General features: G+C 44.2%; 1 protein-coding gene across 1 annotated transcript in view; it reads left to right on the top strand.

Moving 5' to 3' along the window:
* Positions 1 to 25429, top strand: part of SFT2D2 (SFT2 domain containing 2) — a 749963-nt gene that overhangs the window by 617225 nt on the left and 107309 nt on the right. The window contains exons 5-6 of the mRNA XM_044072088.1: positions 21673 to 21708; positions 21831 to 21889. Of these exons, the coding sequence (XP_043928023.1) occupies positions 21673 to 21708; positions 21831 to 21889 (95 nt within the window). The remainder of the gene's footprint in view (positions 1 to 21672; positions 21709 to 21830; positions 21890 to 25429) is intronic.

The following is a 25429-nucleotide window of genomic DNA, read 5'->3' as shown; positions in this document are numbered from 1 at the left end:
CGACGCCATCTTCAAAACTAAGGCCAAAATCTAAATCTATGTCTAAAAAACGACGCCTGGACCACATGTGCAGGCCCCTATGCCTAAAAAAACAAATTATCAAAATGGCTGAAGATTTAATTACTCTGATCAGGGGTAGCCAACCCCCCCCCCCCCTTCTAAGAGGCCTAGGCAAGATATTGTTTATGAATCTTCTGAACAGGATTCTATTTCTTCTGACTCTTCTAATGAACAGGATTTGTCTCTACCTACTTATGAGGACTCTGATGCAGAAGATTCCATGCCTTCTGCTTCTCTCCATGAGGATTTTTCTTTTGGGGTAACTTTACATATTTTAAGGGAACATTTCCACTGGGAAAGTCAGCACTTCTCTGAATCTAAAAAGAGACTTAGGGATTTTCTTCTTCCTCAGCATAGGCCTTTGGCTATACCTCCTGTTCTAGACATAGTTGTTGATGTTTTTTCAGAATCCAGTATAGCTCCTGATTCTCTGCCTCTGGCTCCTTGCAAGCCAGGCAGATACTACAGGGTTCCTGACTCCCATAAATTCCTCTTCACAAATCCTGAAACCATTTCTCAGGGCCCCAAGGGCATTAAGGCCTTTACTGCTAAAAATCCTACCCCTTCTGATAGAGATTCCAGGATGCTGGATAGATGGGGGGTAAGAAGGTTTACACTTCTGCAACCTTGGCTATCAGGGCTTTAAACTGTCAATTTCATATGCTTAACTATCAACAGCATATCATGGGACTGCTTAAACAGAAAATGATGTTAATTTCTGACTGTGTGGAAAATAAAGATTTACAGGATTTATTGCATTCAGCTGAACAAATTGGAAATCATACTTTGCAATGTAGTTTTGATTCTTTGGAGGCCTTGTGCAGGGCTGCTGTAACTGGGTCTGTGCTTAGAAGGCATGCTTGGCTCAAAGAGCAAACTCTACCTGATCATGTTAAAGCAAAACTGTTGGATGCTCCTTTACAACAGGACCGTCTCTTTGGTAATAAGGCTGAAGAAGTTTTAAAAAGGATGGAAGACAAAGCTAAATCTATGCAAACTGTGAAAGATTTCTTACAAGTGCAACCTTCAAGATTTAGTAGGCACTGGCCTACTAAGAACTGGTCCTTTCCAGTTCCTTCAAGAGCCACTCAAGTCAAACCCAGACATTCCAAAGGCTCCAGGTTCCAGTCACAAGGGACTTTTAGAACAAAACAATGGGGTGCCTCCTCCTCCAAATCTGGAAATAAGGCACCTCTCTATGGTAAACCGTCTCAATGACTTTCCTTTACATTTACCAAGCACTTAACCTTGTAGCCGCCCCTTTGGGTGGAAAACTGGCACTTCATGCAAGAAACTGGCAACTTACCCAGGACAAATGGGTTTTAAACATAGTATCTCAGGGATACAGATTTCATTTCCACACATTGCCAATCCCAAACTGATGGCCAGACCTGCCCCCAAATCAGTGGGCAGAGGCCCAGAAACAAGTACTGTCCCTCATGAACATGGGGGCTATTCAACCAGTACCAGAAGAGGAAAAGGGGCAAGGCTTCTATTCTAGACTTTTCCTGGTACCCAGAAAAGACAAATCATGGCGTCCAATTCTGGACTTATCTACTCTAAACACATTTCTGGACATTTCAAAATTCAAGATGCTGACTCTTCATTAGTTACTTCCTATGCTAGGCAAAGATGCCTGGTTGGTAACTCTAGACCTAAAAGAGGCTTACCTGCATATCCCAATCAGGGAATCTTGCAGAAGATACCTCCGCTTCAAAGCAGGCTACTTGCATTACCAGTTCTCTGCACTGCCCTTTGTGAAGTCCCTGGGCTCAGTAGATAAGCCAAAGTGCCTGGCTCCAGTAATTGCATTTTGCAGGCAAAGAAATATTCAAATATATCCATACCTGGACGATTGTCTAATTCAGGCAGAAAACAAGGATATTCTTCTGAAACATCTGGAGTTTGTAAAAAGGGTTCTAACTTGTCTAGGGTACACCATAAACAAAAAGAAATCACAACTGGTGCACTCTCAAAAAATTACATTCCTGGGTGCAAGCTTGAATACAACTGCCCAGATGGCTTACCTAACGCCAGAAAAGCAAATTCATTTGGTAACTTACTTCAAACAGGCGGCCACAAAAACCCTGCTATCTGCAAGACAAATTCTGCAAGCCTTGGGGATCATGGCCTCCTGCATTCTTCTAATTCCATATGCAAGACTGCATATGAGGAAACTTCAGTGGTACTTAAAAAGTTTATGGAGTCAACGTTGTCACAGCCTGGAAACAATGATTCCTGTCATACCTTTCCTGCAACTAGAGTTTCTGTGGTGGGCAGAGGCCTGCCACCAAAACAAGGGACTACCATTCACTCCACCCCCTGCCACTCAAACCCTAACTACAGACGCAGCAGATTATGCTTGAGGGACTCATCTGGCAGGGAAGTGCATTCAGGGCAAATGGAGCCCAAATCAAATGCACCTTCATATCGGTCAAAAAGAGATGCTAGCTGTACAGAATGCACTGACAGCCTTCAAGGACTACCTTCTTCCAGGACAATTACTGATAGACAGACAACACCACAGTTATGAGGTACATAAACAAGCAGGGGGGTACACACTCCTACCCCCTTTGCAGACTAGCCATTGAATTGTGGAACACTGCCTTGACCTATCAAATACAACTACAGAAATCTCATGGACCCACACGAATGGAAACTGGAAACACGGATTTTCAACATGTTGACATGCAAATGGGGGGAGTCCAGACACAGATATTTTTGCCTCAACCCGGAAATAATCAGTTGGACAAATTCTGCACAAGAACTCATCACATAAAAGCCTGGAAAGTGGATGCACTATCATTCAGCTGGAAAAACCTATCAGTCTATGCTTTTCCCCCTCTGCCTCTGCTCTCCAAAGTTCTTCTAAAAGTCAAACAGGACAAACCAAAAATGATTTTGATTGCTCCAGACTGGCCTCGCCAACACTGGCACCCACTCCTGCGCAATGTGTCACACCTTTCACCGTGGCACCTGCCTCAGACACCTTACTCACTGTCTCAGCAGAACAACCAAATTCTGGACACTCAGCTCCAAACTTTGAATCTTGCAGCGTGGCTAATCACCTAAATTCACCCTTAGCATCCCTCAGCAAACCTGTGATGGATGTAATTTTGGAAGCAAGAAGGCCTAGTACTAGAAATTCTTATGCTGACAAATGGAAAAGATTCTGTGCCTGGAATCAATCACAAGGGATAAGCACAGCAGTGCCCAATATTCCTGAGATTTTACAAAATTTAACTGAGATTCTTCACAAGGGCCTGTCCTTTTCTTCCATAAAAATCCATGCCTCAGCCATTTCAGCTCATTACAACACAGAAGCTCCCCTCTTCTCGCATCCTCTGCTAAAGCAGTATCTCAGAGGGGCCAAAAACTTAAGACCACCCAGGAGAGCTCCAACTCCTGCCTGGGACCTCAATTTTGTATTGGAAAAACTCACTCTCCCTCCTTTCGAGCCAGCTGCTACTGCAGATTTAAAATTTCTCTTTTGGAAAACAACTTTCCTTTTAGCAGTCACTTTAGCTAGAAGGATTTCCGAATTACAGGCCCTTATGGCAGTGGAGCCTTTCATTATTTTTCATGCGGACAGGGTGTCTCTCAGGACCAGTCCATCCTTCATGCCTAAGGTGGTGTCCAGTGTGGCTCTTAATCAGACCATTCATTTGCCAACTTTCTTTCCCAATCCACAGAACAAGGGGGAGTGGATTCTGCATTCATTGAATGTGCACAGACAACTTAGATTTTACTTAAACAGGACAAAATCTCTAAGAAAATCTGAACAACTACTGGTGGCTTTTGCTGCAGGGGCAGAGGGAAAGGCTATTTCAAAGCAGACTGTTTCCAAATAGAAAAGCCATTGTATTCGTTTCTGCTATATGCACCATGGTAAAACTATAATTCCACCAGGGCTGCATCTACTTCTGCAGTCTTTCTTAAGAGGTGTTCCTACCAGAGACATTCTAGAAGCTGCTACCTGGAGCTCAATTCATACGTTCACCAAACATTACCATTTACCTTCCTTCTCTAAATCCAGAGCTGGCTTTGCCACTGCTGTCCTGCAGGGCCTTATAGCTGGTCCAAATGCTGTATAAATCCATCCTCCCAACCATAGCATTGGTAATCTATCCAAATTTAATGACTGCAACAGTGAAACACGAAGAACATATTACAATTGTGTACACTTACCATAAATGTAGAAGTTCGAGTGTATTCACTGTTGCAGTCCTGGTTACCCTCCCTCCAACCCCCTGTTTTTCTCTTGCTATATCTCTACCTTACTTTACTATGCTTAAAAGTCTTTTTGGTGTATTTGCTTTTGTTTGGAGGTATATTTTTGTGTTTATAATTACTTAAATATTTGGCTCCCCATTTGGAGGGCACCTGACATCTGGGGCAAGAAAAACTGGGGTTGGGAGGGGGTGGCCTAATGGTTGAGGTGCTTGCCTTACAAGCACAAGGTGCAGGGTTTGAGTCTCACAAGGGATAATTGTCTAGGCTTAAAATGGCTCGCAAGGGCAGTTAGCCTAGTACTAATCTATGAACATCATAGATTCTATGAATCTATGATGTAATGGCATCTGCTGCATGTTTTATACCCCTGATGTCATGGAAGAAGGGACAGCAACCGACGCAGGACCCAAGACTTTGTTAATCAGGCTGACTGAGGGCAACCTGCCAGCAGATTACCCAAATGTAATGACTGCAACAGTGAATACACTTGGACATCTACATTTATGGTAAGTGTACACAACTGTATTTTATTTAAGCCGCGGTGGTGCAGAGGTAGCATTGTCGCCTCACAGCAAAAGGTTCTCGTGTTCGATTCTCAGCTAGAGCGTCTTCTGTGTGGACTCTGCATGTCCTCCCCACAGTCGAGTGGCATCCGAAAGACGTGCGTGAATGGGCGTGCCTTTGATGAAGGTTTGGCGTCGGGCTGGCACCTCGGCACTGTAAAAATTGACTGCCAATCATTAGCGGACCGGAGTTCTGCTGTGGTGACCCCTAACCGGGAAAAGCCGAAAGAAAAACAACAACAATTCTGTTATTTCATAATATTTGACTTAAAATTATTGTCTTTGTTATTTGAAGTATATTTAGGTTTTAGTTTGTGCTAATTCCCTAAGTTTTCACTTGTTGTGTTCTGTTGTGGCTGGCAGTCTTTTTAGTTAGGCCTGCAACCCCCTATCCCATCTCTAAAGCTTTAATTTATCCTAATGAACCTGTTTAAGTTTGGGTTCGTCTTTCTTCTTGTTTTTAGCCTGTTTAAATTAGAGGGCTTTCCCTTTTTTCTGCTTAATATCCCTTCTAAGAGGTTTTGTCGTCTTACCTAGAGACATCTCCTCTGGCTAGAGGAGATTGTCATTTTTTGTTAGAGACCTTTCCTCTAGTCCCCTTCTCTCTGCATGTCTGTTAGCTTTTTGTATTTACTTGTTATTGTCATGTGCTGAATAGTTGAATTGTTGGAAAGTTTAATAGTTTTGTTTGGTAGCATTATTGTTATTCTCCTTAATATAGTTTTTCCTGGACAGTGTTGAGGTTGTTCTGGTTGATTTTTCCACTATGTCCAAGAAGGAAGTGTGACTCTTGTACACAAAAATTGTCTTTAATTGAAAGGGCACACTAGTTGTGTCTATTGATCTGAAGTAGTTAACTTCATTTTATCTGCAACCTGTGGGTATTCAGATCCATATTGGATCCCAGCCAGCAACTTTTTTTCTAGCATCTGCTCCAAGCTTCAAGCTCCTCCCCTACCCATAATGCACTACCATCTCCTACCTTCCCCCAGATCTCGTTTGCCATGCCATAGTGAGCATCATAGTCTCCTTCGCTCAGAGCTCAGGGACAGTAAGTCTAAAAATTATTTGTCTTTAGTGTGTCTGTGTTAGTTGTTTCTCTTCCTCCCCCACTAGTATATCGCTTGTTTGTCGGTTAGTTAAAAAAAAAAAAAAGTTTTTGTTATAAAACTCTGTAGAGTAGTTGTTAGGCCTGCCCTTCCCCTACGTGTGTTTGTGTGCGGTGATCGTTGTAGGGAGTGGTGTTTGGTGCAGAACCATGGCTGATCAGCCAAAATCGGTGTTTAAAAAATGCACAGTGTGTGGCCATAAGCTCTCACCGGCTGATGGTCACACTCTGTGTGTAATTTGTTTGGGAGTGTCCCATTTGTCGACTTAATGTGCAATCTGCACTGGGTTCAACCCAAATCAGGGATCGGAAAGCCAAATTGGTAGCCAAAGGTCTTCTCCGTGCATCTATGCTGGAGTCTGCCACGGCCTCGGTACCCATTACTCCCTCACAACCTTCCACCCAGACAGGGACTCAAACTCCCGTTTCTTCTGGTGCTGGGTGAGGCAAGGAAAAAGCTACATTGAGTGTAGCAGACAAAGACAAGGATAGAGAAAGGCGCAAGGAGGGCAGGGACAAGAAAACGGACAGGCCTCGCAAGAGATCCCCGGACAGGGAGCTCTTCTTAGTCCCTCTACTAAGTCCATGAGGCCAGTTTCTCCATGGCTCCGGTCTCCTCGTTTTTCACAGGAGCCGCTGGAACCTTCGGATCCAAGGCCTTCCTTGCCTTCACAGTGCAGGCCAGCCAGATCCGAGTCGGTGGCTTCTTCGGGATCAACTCGGAGCTTATCAGACTTAGACATGGACAGGATGATGCGGAGATTCATTCAGACCCAAATACAGATGGGAGTCTTGACAGGCCCCTCTCCCTCCGGAGGGGGGACCTCCATGCCTTTTTTTCTGCCCTATCACTCCTTCTCCGATCCGTATGTCGGCTTCGGGGTTCTTGGATCTGAGATTTTTTGGAGCTGGTAGCTTGGCGCCGACGGTTCCCCCAACCTCTACTCCGGCTGTTACCTTGAGCTCCTCGGATCTGACTAGTTTGGAGCCGAGTGACTTATGGAGCCGCGGACAGGGAGTCAGACCCGAGGGAATGGATTCTTCGGCTCCGCCTCTTTCGAATCCGACCCGTTTTCTCGGACCGCAGGCCACCCTTGCTTCGGCTCCGGTCCATGCTTTGGATCTGGGGATGGCTTCCTCCTTGCTGGGCGCCAAGGAGGTACACTCTCCTTTGGCCTTTGAAGTGGTGGAGAGGGTTCTCTCCCAGGGATTGAGATCCCAGCCCATCCCCTCTGATTCCACCCAGACCACTCTGAATTTGGTGACGACTCCCTTCATCCTGTCTCAAGGACTGCCCGTGCCAGAGGAGCCCCAGGTTATTCCCCCCTGAGGGAACCCCGTGCCAGAGGAGCCCCAAGTTATTCCCCCTGAGGGAACCCCATGTGGCTCATGAGTCCTCTTCAGAGAGTCCCACTGAAGAGGGCCACCATAAGCGCAAGTGCAAAAGGAAGCACTTGGACTCCCCTGTGTCCCTCACTACAGACATTGACTTAGAGGAAGGAGAAGGTTCCTCCAAGTCACCGCCTGAAGACATCTCCTTCTGAGACATCATGGAGATACTCCACCAGAGGGGAGGTTGGTCAGCCCCAAAATCTTCTGTGGATGAGTCAGTGTTCCTGGAGGCCTTTGGCATGTGCCCATCTTCTTCCTGGGTGTCTCCACCAGTGGACCCCTTGGTGGACCTTATCACCACGCAGGCATGGAAGGAGCCTGACACTGTAGAGCCCATCCCCAAATGCCCTGACAACATTTTATCTCCTCCTACTGACAGGCAACTTTGGTCAAAAGGAGCCCCAGTTGACGCTATGTTGGTCGCAGTGGCCACCAAGAAGGAACTAGCGTAGGAGAGTTCCTCAGTCCACCCTCCAGACAAGGAGTCCAGGTCGGTGGATAGGTGTGGGAAGCACGTTTATTCCTCAGCGACCTTTTCAATCCATGCGCTGAACTATTTGGCACATGTGATCCGGCTTCAGCAAGACCTTGTATCGGAATTCGCTGAGTCACCCCCAGAGTCCTTATTGCCACAGGACAAGCAGTTGTTCTCTGCGAAAATGTTGACTCTGAAGTCAGTATCGAACACGTCTATGCGGCTCCTTTCCCATGCCATGGAAGGAGCAGCTAGGGCGGCCGGGTCAGTTGTAGCCATGAGGCGTCACGCCTGGCTCAGGTTGTCAGTTCGCGGACCCTTTCAAGGCGTCATTTATTAATGCTCCTTACTACGGTTCTTCCCTTTTTGGGAAGACAGTACGTGACACACTTGTCCAGAGCAAAAAAGACGGGAAGACTTTGCCGTCGGGATCCGCTTCTCTAGCCCTCAGTGGTCCTTCTCTAGGAATCAAAGAGGGCAAAAGAAGATGTGGTTCCAAAAATCTCAGTTTTCCCGGGATTCTCAGGACAACTATTCCCACAGAGGCAGAGGGGGACAGGATTGATGCCGACCCAGAGGTAGGGGGGCTCCCAGGAATTTTGGGTCTAGGGAACCTTTTTCTGATAGACTTGCTCAGCAGCCCTGAGGGGGTTGTCCGGCTATCCTATTCTGGAGGCAGTCGGGGGGAGATTGTCCTTACTCCCAGTGGCATTGGAGTCCATAACGACAGATCGCTTGGTGTTACAGATTATATCCAGAGGTTACACTATCCCATTTGTTGCCCCTCCAAATGTTTCTAAACATCTCCCGGATGTTCCACCTGCTCACAGGGAGGCCGCAGCTCTAGAGGTTTCAAAGCTGCTTCTCAAACGAGCCATCGAACAGGTGCCCCCTGACCAGTCCGGATCAGGCGTTTACTCGAGGTTCTTTTTAGTGCCAAAAAAGACTGGGGACCTCAGGCCCATTCTAGACTTGCCAACTTTAAACTGTCTGTCGCCAAACAGAAGTTCCGGATGGTCACCCTACAGTCCATTCTACCTTATTTCTGAGAGTGCGACTGGATGTGCTCGTTAGACCTCCAGGATACTTACTACCACATCAAGATCCACAGATACTCCAGGAGGTTTCTGCACTTCTGGCTGAGAGCCAGTCACTTTCAGTTTAGAGCCTTACCCTTCGGTCTTACCACAGCCTCCAGGGTGTTCACCAAGGTAATGGCAGTTGTAGCGGCTCACCTGAGTCTTTAGGGAATTCAAATATTTCCTTACCTGGACGACTGGCTCTTCGCTGCGCCCAGCAAGCGTCTCCTTTGTCTGGCCTGAGACTACTTTTTTCGGTTGGCAGATCTATTGGAGATTACAATCAATGTTCAAAAATCCCAGTTGCAACCAGTACAAGTTTTAGACTTCATCGGGGCATGGCTAGACACTTTGCAGATGAAAGTATTTTTAACTCCAGACAGGATCTTACACCTCAGGTGCCACATAACTCAAATAGCGAATTTCAAGTCTCCAAAGGTGAGCGAGGTTCTCCGGGCACTGGGCTCCATGGCTACCTCTATATCAATTCTCCCTTGTGCGCACCTTCATATGCGGATTCTTCAATGGACTCTGGCTGTTCAATGGTCTTGGCTAGACCTGCCCATGGAATTTCCGATCAGGATCAGTCACGTCTGCAGGACGTCCCTTCTTTGGTGGTTAAATTCACTGGAGGTTATAGAAGGATGCCCCTTCGCATCATCTCCAGTCCAAGCCACAGTGACCACAGATGCCTCCCAACTCAGGTGGGGGGAACACTGTTCGGGAAGGACAGTCCAAGGCACGAGGCCCCAGACAGAGACCAAGTTGCATATAAATGTTCTAGAGATATGAGGGCAGTGCTTTTAGCATTGGAAGCCTTTCACACTGTCCTCCCTCTCAGATTGATTGCAATTCAGTCAGATAACAGGTCGGTTGTCTGGTATATTAACAAGCAGGGGGGAACCAAATCCTACCCCCTGTGTTGCGAGGCCATGAGAGTGTGGGAGTAGGCGAGTTCCACCAGTCGGTTTCTGATGGCAACGCACATCCCGGGGCGTTCCAACATTTTAGCAGACAGATTGAGTCGGGCTATTCTGATGCCATATGAGTGGTCTCTGAAACACTAGCGGAGGAGATATTCCTTGCATGGGGTCAGCCTTGCTGCGATCTCTTTGCATCTCCTTCCAACGCGAAGTGCAGCAAGTTCTTCACTCTGATTCCCTCACCAGGGGATGGCCCCAGAGACGCGCTAGTCCATGCTTGGCCCCCCCCGGGCTTCTGTATGCTTACCCACCATTGCCACTCATTCAGAATTTTTCTTCAGAAAGCTTGCCGACTGTGGTGCAAAGTTATCCTCATCCTCATTGTCCCATTCTGGCCTTGCCAGGTTTGGTTCCCATTCCTTTGGTCTCATCTCTTAGCTCCACCGTGGGTTCTGGATCTCTGCCCGGATCTAATCTCCCATCCTTTGGGTGTTCACCCGCCTGACCTGGGCAGCCTCAAGCTGACAGCTTGGCTACTCCAGTTCCTTTGATTGCTAGGACTCCCAGTCTGTCATCCCCTGTAAAATCCATACTGGTGGATTCTCTTAAAGATTCCACTAGGAAATTTTATTGCAGTAAATGGAACAGTTTTTCCATTTGGGCCTCACAGAGAAACCTAGATCCCTTTACAGCCCCTGTTCCAGCGGTGTTGGATTACTTGCCTGGTATTTTTCAGCAAGGAGCTAGCTCCTCCACAGTGAAAGTACAATTAGCAGCCATTTCTAATTTTCATGTTGGTGAAGACAACATCGCCTTAGCCTCTTCTAGGATGTGTAAGGCTTTTCTTAAAGGCACTTTTCTTTTGCGTCCTCCTGTCAAGGATTCATTGCCCCCTTGGGACCTTACGTTTATCTGCAGGCATTGGTGGCTCCCCCATTTGAACCTGCAGCTTCGGTGGATTTGAAATTTTTATCCTGGAAGACCGCTTTCCTAGTCACCATTACATCAGCTAGGAGGGTTTCTGAGCTTCAAGCTCTGTCTGCCGTGCCTCCTTATTTGATCTTTCATAAGGATAGGGTCTCTCTCCATACTAATCCTTCTTTCTTACCTAAAGTGGCATCTGAAGCAAACCTAAACCAGTCCATTAATCTGCCTGTTTTTTTTCCTAATTTCCAAAACAAGGGTGAATACAAACTTCATTTGTTAGATGTTCATAGACAACTTCACTTCTATCTTCATAAAACAAAATCATTCCGCAAGTCTGACCAGTTGTTCGTTTCCTTTTCCAAATCCTTTTTGGCAAAAGCTATTTCTAAGGTTTCTTTGGCTAGATGAATCACTCTTTGCATTTCGCATGTCTACAAAGCAAAAAGTTTATCTCCTCCTGGTATTATTAAAGCTCACTCTACCAGGTCCATGGCGACTTCTGCTGCCTTTTGGTCTAGGGTTTCTTTGGATGACATTTGTGCAGCAGCAACCTGGGCCAATTCACATACCTTCATTTCCCATTATAAATTAGACCTGATTTCTAGAGGTCGAGCATCCTTTGGCTTTGCAGTGCTCAGGAATATCCTTCCATAAAGGCCTCCCAGGATTAAATTAGCTGGGGACTGTCCCACAGGTTGCAGATAAAATGAACTTAACTATTTCAGATAAAGAAGTTATGCACTCATCATAACGTTCCATTTGAGTGGTTATACTTCATTTTTCTGCAACCTTCCCTCACTCCGTCCCCCGGACCTTGTCATGTCCATGTACAGGTTTGGTTCATTGGGCTGAGTTGCTAATGTATTTAGTTGCAGCAAACTCGATCTGAGGGAAGGTAGGAGATGGTAGTGCATTATGGGTAGGGGGAGGAGCCCAGAGCTTGGAGCAGATGCTAGAAAAAAAGTTGCCGGCTCGGATCCGATATGGATCCGAATACCCACAGGTTGCAGAAAAATGAAGTATAACTACTCAGATGGAACGTTATGGTGAGTACATAACTTCTTTTTTAGGGGCGGTACACCTTAAAGATTCCTGCTTCATTTGCCATGGCTTTAGCGTTCGGGTCCTGCAGGAACATAAGAATAAACTTATAATTAGGGGATTGCTCAAAGGTTCATTTGCTGAGCATTAGAAGGTAGCAAGACCTCCTCCAAATCATCACCGTCCCCAAAGTCTGACAAATCAAGAAAAAGAGCTTCTTCTTCAGATCCTGCTTCTGAGCCGGTAAAAAAGCTATCAAAGGACACAACTTCAGACCCGAAAAGACTACTCCTTCGGTTCCACCAGATTTATCAGAACCGACTAGGAGCCATAGAAGGAGCTGGTACCCAACCTTGGAGCCGGTCTCCTCAATTACCTCTTTTACAGTCAGTGGCTGGTAGTGTAAAAGCCTCAACCACGTCATCTTGATCCTCCAGGAGCCTGCCGGATGACTGTGGAGTAGCTGGTCAAGAGGTTGCTTCGGACTCCGGCCAAGATCCTGTCGAGTCCAGTCCATAAGGAAGTGGAACTGACATCTGCTACAGCCCCTTCTTCTATTCCTCCTCCGACCCAAGTGGTTTTGGAGCCGGAGTGCTTGGATGTCCTTGTGGTGGAACCGTCAGGTCTGAGACTCACTCCTGGGTTTTCGGGCCCGACTTTTGCTCCGACCTCTTCAGTACCATCTTCTGTTGAGGGGTTTTGGAGCCGACGCTCCCACATCGGGTCCGGGGAAGAGAGTTGGATCGGACCTTTGTCAGATCCGATTCTACCTCTCGTGGCATTGGCACAGGTGAGCTCGGCACCTACATCGGCCTCGGAGCCCACATCCTTGGCACGGAGGAAGTCTCCTGGCTCTTCAGAGTCAGAGGCCTCCTCAGGCCCAGATCGTGCTGCCTTCAAGGTGATGAGGAGTGTGGTGTCACCCCTGAAGGCTCCACCCTCGGATTCATGCACTCTTCCCCCAAAAGAGCCAGTGTCTGCCACTGTTTCAGCCCTCCCCCCAAGACGTAGATAACCAATACCTCAGGATGCCCCATTGGGTGAGTCACTCTGTCTTCTGAAACCTTGCCAGTGGACCCCTCTGGAGAGGTCCCTTGGAAGAGAACTTGTAAGAGGAAACATCTAGACTCCTCTGAAGAGTCTGTCACTTCGGATATGGATTTAGAGGATTCAGAAAGGGTCGCCATGGTCACCCTCTGAGGATGCCTCCTCCTCATACATCCTAGATGTCCTGAAACAGAGAGGTGGCTGGAAGACCCTTAACCCTTCTGAGGATGAGTCTGTATACCTTGGAGGCATTTTTATCTCTACCTTCCACCTCTTGGGTGGCTCTTCCTTTCGATCAGCTCCTTGGTGTAGTCAGTTGAAAGGCATGGGGCTCCCCAGAATCTGTGGAACCTGTTCCAAGGAGGCCCAACAAATTTATAACTGCCCCATCTGACAAGGAATTCTTGACCAAAGGTGTCCCGGTAGACGCACGTGGTGACATTTCCCCCAGGGGCAGAGGGGGAAATAACAATGGAAGACTCCTATCTTGTGGCAGAGGGGTCCGCAAAATCAGGGCGACAGAGATACATTCTCTGGCAGACCCTTCCAGCGCTCCTGAAAGGAGGCCCGTCTTCCCACCTCTGGAGGCAGTCGGGGGCAGACTATCACTGTACCCAAAAGCCTGGCTGAACACCACTCAAGACAAATGGGTACAGTCAATAATGTCCAGGGGATATAACATACCCTTTTCCACCCCACCCCCACAAACAAGATCAGTCCCAGACATTCCACCCTGTCAAAGGGATCAAGCAACCCTAAAGGTACAGTGGTTGCTAAGAAAAAGAGTCATCGCAGACCAATTCAGATCCAGAACTTACTCAGGGTTCTTTATAGTTCCAAAGAAAATAGGGGACTGGAGACCCATCTTGGATCTTAGCAGGCTGAACAAGTCTGTAAAAAAAAAAAGCAAAATTCCTGATGGTGACACTGCATTCTGTACTCCCTTTTCTGGGACAACACAATTGGATATGCTCCGTCGATCTTCAGGATGTGTACTACCATATAAAAATGGACAGGCGATCCAGGAGATATCTATGCTTCTGGCTGGGAGCCAGCCATTACCAATTCAGAGCTCTACCCTTTGGCCTCACTACAGCCCCCAGAGTGTTTACCAAATGAATGGCAGTAGTCATGGCTCACCTGAGGCATCTAGGAGTCCGGGTGTTTCCGTACTTGGACTGGCTTCTGACCGCCACCACCAAACATCTACTAAACAAAGCAAGAGACACCACCATCTGTCTATGCTTGGAACTGGGCATTACCATAAATTTCAAAAAATCTGCCTTGTTGCCATTACAGCATGTTACATTCATAGGAGCAGACTTAAACACAAAAGACATGGTAGCAAAATTGCCAGAAGACAGAGCACAGACACTGCGCCGTCAAGTGTCCATCTTGCTGTTGAAGAAGAAAGTACAGGCAAAGTTTGTTCTAAAAGTATTAGGCACTATGGCGGCTGCTGTAATGCTAGTACCTCTGGCACGTCTACATATGAGAGTCCTACAGTAGCTACTCTTTGCTCAATGGTCCATGCAAGAGTTACCCATGTCCCACAAGATCTTCATCACAGACTCCTGCAAGAAGGACCTACGCTGGTGGCTTCAATCCACACAGGTAACTCTAGGCAGGCCGTTCACTTTCCCTCAACCAGTAGCTATAGTGACCACAGATGCTTCCCAGATAGGGTGGGGGGGGCGCATTATCTGGGAAAGACAGTCCAAGGAACATGATTACCATGTTTACATCAGTGTCCTAGAGATGAGAGCAGTGCTTCTGGCGTTGCAGGCATTCCAGGACTCTCTTCCTTCAGGTACGATTGCAATACAGACAGACGATATGTCAGTAGTGTGGCACATCAACAAACAAGGTGGAACCAGATCCTACCCCCAGTGTCGAGAGGCTCAGAGGTTATGGCAGTGGGTAATCTCTTCTCAACATTTTCTGATTGCAGCGCATATTCTGGGAAAATTCAACGCATTAGTGGACAAATTAAGCAGAGCAATTCTGGTGCCTCATGAGTAGTCCCTGAAACAGGAAGTTGCGAGCCAAATTTTTCGCAAGTGGGGCCAGCATGTCTATGAAACCAAATGTGGCAGCTACCTTGCCCTAATCCCCTCTCCGGGGATGTCACCAAGGGATACACTTGTTCATGATTGGCCCTCGGGACTTTCCACTAATCCCCAAAGTTCTACAGAAAGCCAAATTGTTTAGTTGGAGGTTAATTCTCATCGCTCTCTAATGGCCTTGTCATATCTGGTTCCCTTTCCTATAGCCCTGTCTCCGAGAGGAGTCGTGGATTCTGGACCCAGTACCAGATCTTCTGACTCATCAATCAGGAAAGCTCTCTCCCTCTATTCAAACCCTCAAACTGACAGCTTGGCTGCTCCACTTCCAATCTTAGCCAGGCTTCCAGACATATCCCCTGCAGTGCGACACTTTCTGGTTTCATCTCTTAAGACAACAACTAACAAGCTGTATGCTAACAAATGGAAAAGATTTTCTTGTTGAGCTTCCAAGAATCATGCAGACCCCTTCACAGCCCCTGTAAGTACAATTTTAGATTTCTTTGCAGAAATTTTCAGTGAAGGTGCAGCAGCAGCTACCGTACAAGTACAATTAGCCGCCATCTCTAACTACCACGTAGGAGAGACATGGGATCAAAAATAATGTCTCACAGATTGTTTAAAGCCTTCCTGTGAGGTACATTTCTACTAAGGCCTCCAATAAGGGAACCACCACCTCCTTGGGACCTCAATTTGGTACTGACTACTCTGATTCTCCCACCATACGAACCAGCTTCCTCTTGCCAACTAAATTTTCTAACCTGGAAGACTGTCTTTTTGACAGCCATTACTTCAGCTAGGAGGGTTTCAAAGCTCCAAGCTCTATCCATCACCCTCCATAGTTAGTTTTTCACGAAGATAGAGTTTCTCTTAGAACGATTCCTTCATACCTTCCCAAAGTATATTCCGAGACCAGTTAGAATCAGTCCATTGACCTGCCTGTCGTCTTTCCAAGCTATGGCAACAAGGCAGAATATAAGCTTCACCAATTGGATGTACACAGGCAGTTAAGTTTCTACTTGCGTAGAACAAAGGAGTTTAGAAAGTCTGACCAGCTATTTGTCTCCTTCATACATAACAAAAAAGGCGCACCAGTTTCAAAAGTTATTTTGTCAAAATGGCTTACTGACACTATTACCTGTGCATATAATTCTCAGCATAAGCAGTTGCCAGGAAAGATTAGAGGCCACTCAACAAGAGCTATGTCAACTTCGAGTGCCATTCAGGCCAGAGTACCTATGGACTTAGTCTGTGCTGCAGCCACATGGGTCAAACCTCATACCTTTATCACTCATTACAAAGTAGATGTTACATTTCTGATATGTTAGTAATCTGCAGACAAGATCTGGGTAACCTTCCTTAGGCATTGTGGGATAGGGTATGGCCTCGAGCCAGTGGAAGCTCTCAAGCTTTAGTAAAAGGCCTGGTCAGAACCAATGCTTGGTTCTGAGCCCCAACCAGCCAGAATGAAGGCAAGATTATGGACAACAAACATGGAACGTTATGGTGAGTACATAACTTCTTCTTTAAAATGTGACCAAGAGAAGCTGAGCAGGCAGACTCTGGCTTTAAAACAGGCTTGACATTGTGAAGACATATTGAGTGTGGTTGAATCCCTAACAAAGTGCAGTCCGCATTCAGTGTAATTATGGAGTCTGTTTGAAAAAGGGGATATGCTACCAGTGATGAACTGCTTTGTGGTTAGTGAGATTACTTCAAGAAACGTATCGAGGCTCTTGTTTTGCTCCATCTGCAACTAATTTTGGGACAGTTTGTCATGTAACCAGAGAGTGAGTGCATCTGTTCACAGTACGTCGGGTCATAAACAACTCGGCAAAAAAAACAACAGAAAGTAACCTTTTAACTGTGACATGACACTGCCTGAATAGCAACTGGACTGCATGATGGTCAGGCTAAGAAAATAAATGACTAGAGTTTCTGTCTACCAGCAGCATGTGTTACAACAAATCCACAAGGCATACAAAATCCTTTCATGTGTGTATGTCAAACGTTGAGTTAAAAATTGTTATAAAGTAAATTATCTAAGCAGTTTCATCAAGTAAAAGCCAGAAATGTGTTATCAGAAGAGGCCAGACTAAAGACACATTCATTAAATCATTTTATTACTAGACACCATTAAATTTTTTTTAGAAATTGACCAGATTAAAAACAAACCAAAAAAGGCATTCTGCAAGTTCACAGAAATCACACCTGCACTTCACAGTCTGTTGGCATCTTCCAACCAAATGCAGTTCTCTTAAACATATTTAGTCACACCAGTAAGTTTATGTAACTGTTTAAAAATGTCTTTTGTGACAGCAACAGCATCCTTGAGATTTTGGTCAGCTGTCGTAGACCTGTAGTTACATAACACTTATGTGTTGGTTCAAGTAGACTTTTTATGGCTAAGTGCTTTATTAAATAATGTTTTGTGTCAAATAAAAGTATTTGGGTTTTATTTTCAAGAGTAGTCAGCATATTACTTGATTTAATCAGCCTGAGTGGCACAAAAAAGAAAAAATCAAATGTACCCTAATTGGAAGATTAAAACAAATTGTTAATCTGGTGAACATATTTGGTAATTAAATCTGTTGATGGAGGGAGAGTAGCTAAACATTTCATATGTAACTGGATGAAATATTCAGAATTACAGTTTTACTTGTAACAAGCAGTTACTTCCAAAATGTAGCTTTGAATTCTGTAGTTATAAAGTATAAATTTGTAACAGTATCAGCTAATAAGGTTAAAAGTGGTGTCTCAACTCATTGGTATGTACTTGTGATGAACAATTTTTTTAATAGCAGCTAGACCTGTTGCTGTAAGGAAGTTCACTAAACTTTTTGGGTCTACATTAGATAATCGAAATGTATTTACCTTGAACCATTCATCGACACCACAACAGCACAATTCACTTCTGCAAATGATGAAAACTTTCCTGCAGTGTGGAAGCAATTGGCCAACACCACAACTTTGCCCTTTTCCCCACTGCAGTATGATCTCTGAGTTGGTATATAGTTAAGGAGGTGTGGGGGACAAAGCCCCCCCCCCCACTTTTGTGGGTTTGATTTAGTGCAGTGTGTGTTGTGGTCTTATGGTGGCCAAGTGATTACTTAGTCAAGCACACAAAATAGTCCAGCACCAGGGAGATATGAAGAATGTAAAATTCTTTAATGTGGCAACCCAAAAACAAACAGCAAACCGGTTTCAGCAAAAGTAAAGCCTTCTCCAGTGCATCGGCTGTACTTTTGCTGAAACCGGTTTGCTGTTTTTTTTTTTTTTTTTTTAACATTCTGCATATCTCCCTGGTGCTGGACTATTTTGTGTGCTTCACTATGTGTTGGTTCATTCCATGCACTCTGTCTCATTTGCATGGGGTTGAATAAGGCTGTAGCAAGTGATTACTTACCCTAGTAAAATTTTCGATGTTTGCTGAAGTGTATTTCGCTGTTCAGATGTCGATGAATCCTAGGAGTTCGAGGTAAGTGCATTTCGATTGTCTTAATATAGACCTGACTTTGTATATGTAAATGGATGAAAATGTCAAAATTAAAATTGTACTTGTAACAAGCAACTGCTTCCTAAAACTTGGATTTAAACTGTGTAGCTACAAAGTGTGAATTTATAAGTAACAACATTAGATAAAAAAAGTGCAAATAGAGTCACAGCTCATTGGCATGTACCTGCAACTGAAAAACATAATTTAATACCAGCTACAAAATGTGGCTACTTAAGATAAGAGGTGGAAAATGTGTGTTAAGTAGTTAGTATGTGTACTAAAGGATTATGAGTGGGTCACTGATCATAATCAGCTGATGTGAATGCTAAGAGGTTCACCTCACTTAAAGATATCGAGGTGAATCTTGGCATCCATGGCGAGAACATTGTAAAGGGTTATGATCGGAGACCCAGTCATAATTCTTTGTAGTGCATGGAGCTTTATCTGCTCCATGCATTACTATTTACAGGAAAAAAAATCTTGGTGTTTTGCTGGCTTTCAGAGCCATAATGCAGTTAGCAAGAGCTGTCAGAAAGACAATGTAAGAGATTCTGTTAAGTTAGGAAAAAGTAAGGAGCACAGTACCGGCACAGACTGAAACAAATCTGTTTTTTGTAATGCCACTGTCATTGGCTGGTCACTGTTGGCAGGTTTAATAACCTTGCACGATACCCTATCTTAAGAGAAGTATGGGCACTTGCTTAGCAATTGTTAAGCTCGTGTCTCACACTATAGAAGCACTTAACTGATTTGTCTTTTTTGGATATCTGCGCATAACCACTTTGCTATAACACGCACAAGAACCTGACACTTTTAAAGGACAAGAACTTTTTGCTGTTTTGCTTGTTGTTGCTGTATGTGAAACAGCTATTGACATTGAAAACACAGGATGTGACATTATGCTGGTTATTTTAGTAGATGATAGCATATGATTAAGAGACATAGGACACAGTAACAGTCCGGATTATGATTTTGAACTAAATGAGATGTTTGGTTCAGTGCAGACATGTTTGTAAAATAAATGATTGGCTAAGAATAATGCTTCCATACACCTGTACAAAAATGTGACCCTGATGTGTAGTAAAAACACTGCCTGTATTGTACTGTGCAGAAAACAGCATGTTACTTTAGTAAGTGTCTGTATGTAGTATTTGCCATTGTCCTTGTAATTTAAATACTTTACAGTAGGGGTCTATACCGTTTATTGCAATGAGAATATTCAAAAGAGTGTCATTGAAGAAAGTTATCAAGCTAAAATCTTTTGCAGAATTATGAAGTAAATAAATGATCATGGCAGGATTAGAGAAATATCTGAAAAGAGAAAGAGAGAGAAAATAACAGTGATGGAGAAAGTAAGTGTAGCTATTTCACTGTACTTGTCACTGCTGAATTAACTGGATTCTCCTTAGCAAACAGTGAACTGAAAAACTGTTATGTTTGTAATAGGCATGTATGTGTCATTTATTTAGTATAGTGTTATGTATTGTAATGCAGCTATTTCCCGGAAATGCATGCACAATACCCTTTATGTTAAATTCTAGTCCATCTAATGTAAACCACAGTACTGCTATGCCATGAAGTGTAAATGTTACTGTTCTTGCAATGTAGTAATGCAACATTTTTAACTTTATTCATGGTATCTGATTGTAGTAGGCCTCCCCAGGCCTCCACTGAAAATGGACTTCCTGGCCATCAAACTGGAAATAAATAAATAAATAGTATTCTTTTTTGAATAGTCTAACTCTAAACAGTAATACTCTTAAATGAGAAGAAGCCCAACAGAGTATTCTAATAATATGACCGTCATACAGCGGAGTTTTTTTTCAGCTCTATTGCCTTACAAAGTGTAAACTGTTTATTTTGCAAAATGGCAGCACGGGATATTATTAACATCATGTCCAGGGTGACAACTGAATGTTTTTTTTTTTCTTTTGATATGGTGTACTCTCACAGTACCTTTGGAATTTTTGATAGAACATAAATGCAAGTTTGATTTAGAGAAATAACTTGAGAGCAATGATAACAACCAACCAGTTATTTTCAGCAAATTTGGAACAAGTTTAAAATGGTTATTATCAGTTCAGAAAAAGAGAGTACTTTTTTAAAGTAAATTAATGTCTCGGCCAAAATCACTTGGCTTGCATCTGACAAATGGATATATTTCAAGAGGTTGATATATCTTAAAGCAGACTGTGGATATATTTCAAGAGGTTGATATATCTTAAAGCAGACTGTGTTTAGACGGTTTTCTGATAGTGTGGGAATAGAGCCCGAGTTGGATCAGGCAATTGGTGGACAGATGCAGGAAACTCAAACTTGTGATAATGTGTTTTTGCTGAGTTCCCCTTCCACTTCTGGAAGAACGTATCCCATATCTAGAAGTGGTCAGAGTCATGGAGTCTGAATGGCTTATTATAAGACTTCACTAGTGGAAACATCAACAAGAAGCTTTGACTGAGCATGCTCATTGCTTGTCATGGTGGCATCCCAGAGAGTTGTTGGAAGATTCAGCAGTGAAATGAGAGAAAGAGGCCATCTGCGCTAAACCCTGCACTCTGTTGTCTTTGATTTTTTTCCATGTGCTGCCCTTGCACAGTGTTCCTTTGTGATATGTACCTTTTGTGTGAATTCTGTCTTTTTAGGGTCAAGGGGTGAAGACGTACATAATAACTAACATATCTTTAGCATATCAAAGTTAATAAATTGATGAGCAGCATTTTACTGAATTAGAGCCTGCGGGTATAGTGTTGTTACTTGAATTTAGATTGTATCCAGCTGAATAGCTGTTTAAAGTTCAGTAGATCCCTGGTACTAGAACTTTTGTTGTAAGGATGGTGTCACTCTGGTGCTGCTTGTTCAGGGGATCCCTGGTACTAGAACTCGCAGTAAGGATGGTGTCACTCTGGTGCTGCTTGTTCAGGGGATCCCTGGAATTAGAACTCGCAGTAAGGATGGTGTCACTCTGGTGCTGCTTGTTCAGGGGATCCCTGGTACTAGAACTCGCAGTAAGGATGGTGTCACTCTGGTGCTGCTTGAGCTCATAATATTTGTCCTTAAGTTTATATTGCTGGATATTTTACAGTAAAAGGTACATCTTTATTTTGCGAAAATTGCATTTTTTTCTTTCTATAGCTGTAACTTTACTGTTTGATTTCTGTTTCTTAGTGTTTTTATCACACTATGACCCATATATCATACACCATTCTTAGTTATAAATTTACTCTTAAATGCATCTCTTGATTTTATGATTTTCATTCTATTTCAGCTGTGCCTTGGATTAACCCTGTGCGCTGCTTTTTGGGTAAGGGATGCTACCTAGCTGTCTTCCCACATTATTTATTTATTTATTTTTTTTGCTGTGACTGTTTAAATTTCATTCTGTTTTATTTTTTCTATTAACCAACTTGTCTTTTCCTTTCATAGTGGAAAAACAAGGGTCTTGCCTTAATTTTCTGTATCCTGCAGTTTCTTGCAATGACTTGGTAAGTAAGAAGTTTTACTTTAGGAAACTGAAAAGCAATCTTCTGATTTTTTTAAATGCAGTGTTTGAAGTGATATATGAAGTATAAATGCAGTTTTTTGACAGTAGTAATAGTACATATACAGTCCATTTTCAAGTAGTTTATGGCAGAATAGACGGTAAATCCAAAAACACTGTCACAACAGGTACCAGTACTAGTCAGTAAAGTTGCCACTGCGTGTGGTAGAATACCGAATGTCACTGTTTCTGCAGGAGGGATCTGAGAAATTTCGGACAGACTCTATACAAGTTGCACATGTAATGACTTGTGCCTGTTTCAGCTGTGAATAAAGCTAAGATGCTTTACGTCTTGGCATGTAAGAAATAACTGAACAGATGGTGGTGAACGTCTGTACTTCAAAAAATCAAACAGCCAACAATCACTCCCAAAAGATCGAAAGCCAACACAACAAAAAAAAAAAGTTTTTTTTTTTTTTTTTTTTTTTTGCAGGGGGGGGTGGGCAAGCCCCCATAACCCCAATTATGTACCTCAACTCCAAGATTGCTCTACAGTGGGAAAAGGGCAAATTCCCTGATTCCCCAGTATGGAAAACCTTGCACGGACCTAACACCTGCAGAAGCTAGCTACATAATTTAGTAGAGTGCTGTGTTCGTAGGTTCATAGGTTGGTACAAGGCTATCGGCCCTAGGGCCTATACAAGCCCAGCCATAACAATTCCTTGGCTATTTCTTCCCATAGTAAGTACTTCCCTGGACCCCTGTCTAGCAGGGCAACTGATGTGATCCCCGGGGTGAATTTCCTATCTCCCATCCAATCATCAAGATTCCTTTTGAAGTGGACCAAAGAGGTGCTCTGCTTGACATGTATGGGCAGTCTATTCCAGAGTCTGGGGAGTCTCTGGGTCAGGAACCTGTCCCTCCAGCATGTTTTGTTCATTGTGATGACAAGGTTTAGATCCCTGGAGTGTGTGGCTCTGAGGGAATGGGATTTCTTTAAGTGTAGCATGTCCAACAGCTCTGGGTTTGACATGGCCTTGTATGTTAAGCAGAGATCACCTCTGAGTAGATGATATGCGACAGAGTATAGCTGGAGTTTTTTTAGACAGTCAGCATAGGCTATCTGCTTTAGACCTATGATTCTTTTAGTGATGTATTTCTGTGGCCTTTCCAGTTGTTGCAGATGTCTTGAGAGGTACATACCAAACGGGGCTTTGTATTCTATAATGGGTCTAATGAGGGATGAGTACAGTGGGACAATGACCTCCTTTTTTCTGGATGAACAGCCCTTAGTGATGAGGTGTGCCACACAGACAGATTTCCTGACTGTTGTGGCAGTGTGGTTATCAAAGGTGAGACCACTATCCACCTGTGTCCCTAAGTCTCTTATCACACTTTCAGTGTTTAGTGTACTGCCACCTATGTGATAATTCATGGGCACATGTTGTTTTCCCAAAGGGGATAACTGTACATTTCGTGGCATTGAGCCCATGACTCTGGCACCAAGCATCCGTTTCTGTAAGGCCCTTTTGTAGAATATCCACATCATTTGGTTATTCATTAATGGCTCCCAGTTTGCAATCATCTGCGAACTTTGTTAGTCACAGTCCCTTAGTTTTGGCCTATACTTAAAAGAAGTAGATGCCAAACAAGAGCAGTCCCAGGACTGAACCCTGAGATACTCCACTTGTCACTTGTCTGGTGCTGGATTTGGAGTCTGCTACTTTTACCGTGTGGGTTCTGTCAGTAAGTCAGTTGGCAACCCATCGAGTGACGTAGGGATTAATGCCCAGCTTAGTAAGTTTATCTATGATTCCAGAGTACGGGATGGTGTCAAAGGCCTTGGTGAGGTCCAGATAGGTTGCGTGGGCTGCCTTACCCTTGTCCACAGCTCTGGAGACTGATTGGAAGAAGTCAGTCAGGTTCAGGAGACCAGATTGCCCCTTCACAAACCCAAACTGGGTGGGGTCCAATGTTTGAAGGTTGCCAGTGTCTTTGTTTACAAGTTCCATGGTAATACGTTCCATGGCCTTGCAGATCAGGCTTGTCAGACTGATGGGGCGGTAATTCCCAGGATCCAAGGTGGATCCCCCCTTGCGGAGTGGGATAACTGTAGCTGTGTGCCACTCAGTGGGCACGAAGCCTGAGGTGAGGCTATGATTAAACATGACACTTAGGTGAGGTGCCAGTTCATGTAGTACTCATGCTGGGATGTCGTCTGGTCCCATGGATGCTGTATTCTTAGCTTTGGAGAGTGCATTTTTTTACCTGTGTGGCTGTTATTGCTGGAATTTGGAAATCTTTCTGAGATGGGCTCTTTAGGGGGTAAGAGGGGGGTGAAGTTGGCACTGAATCGATCGATCTGCCAGGATATTGGCAATATCCTTGGGATAAGTATATTTAATGCCATTCTGTTGTAGCTCAGAGCAGATCTGAGCATTGCCATTTAGATTCTTGACATAGCTATAGAATGCCTTGTGGTTGTCTTTGGAATCTTTGGCAATTTTATTTTCGTAACTAGCTTTGGATGATTTTCTGAGGGATCTCTGCTTCTTACTGAGGCTGGTAAGGGAGTTTTTTGCATCCTGGGATTTTCCTCTTTTCTGCAACAGTTTCTTCCTTTTATTGTAAAGTTTGTTTATGGCAGGGGACCACCAGACTGGCTTCCTTTTTTTGGAGGAGAGCATCTTGGTTCTATTTGGGATGGTACGGTTCATGCACGAGTGGATGTGCTCATACAGTGCCTTAGTGTAAGATTCAGCAGTCGAACTTTCAGTTCCCGTCTACATGGTTTTCGTGAAGTTTTACCTTCTGACTTGAGTAGCATGAAATTGGCTTTGGAGAAGTTTTTTACGAAGGTTTCCTTACTGGGGGGTGGGGGAGGGATGTGGATGTCAAGGGTGATTAGCTTATGGTCAGTCCTGACCAACGAGGGGGTGACCATAGGTGTGGAGCATCGATTTCCCATGTTGGTAATGACTAGGTCTAGGATATTGGAGCCCCTGGTGGGACTATGGATTTAGTTGATCCAGGGCATTGGAATTTATGAATTCTAAGAACCGTTGGGCAAAGGTGTTGGTACACAAGTAGTTTTCCCAGTTAATGGCAGGGTAGTTGAAATCACCCAGTGTTAGGTTTGGTTGTATCTTAATATTTTCCAGTATGTTTAGAAAGGTGTAGTGAGAATCTTGGGGCATGGTGGGGGATCTGTAGCAAGCTACAATTTGGATTGCAGTCTTACCTAATAGTAGTTGCACCTGGAGAATTTCAAACGCATTGTGTTGGGAAACTAGCTTGGTGGTGTAAATATCCTTGGCAAATATGGACACTCCTCCACCTTTAGTGTTTCGATCCTGGTTTGGTGGCCGAAAAGTGTGGTAAGAGTTGTAGACTGGTATTGCAGGGGTGCTCTCTGGAGCCTTGAACCAGGTCTCAGTGCACAAATATCGATGATCTCCATTTTTAGGAGTGCCTCATGACAGTGCATTTTGAGATTTAGACTTCTAGCATTGAATAGCATTACCTTCAGATTTTGCATGTTTGT

Source organism: Protopterus annectens, chromosome 5.part0 (genome assembly GCF_019279795.1).
Source record: "Protopterus annectens isolate FY-2018-M chromosome 5.part0, PAN1.0, whole genome shotgun sequence".
Lineage (NCBI taxonomy): Eukaryota > Metazoa > Chordata > Ceratodontiformes > Protopteridae > Protopterus > Protopterus annectens.
The sequence above is the reverse complement of the archived record's forward strand: the minus strand, read 5'-3'. Positions and strand labels throughout refer to the sequence as shown.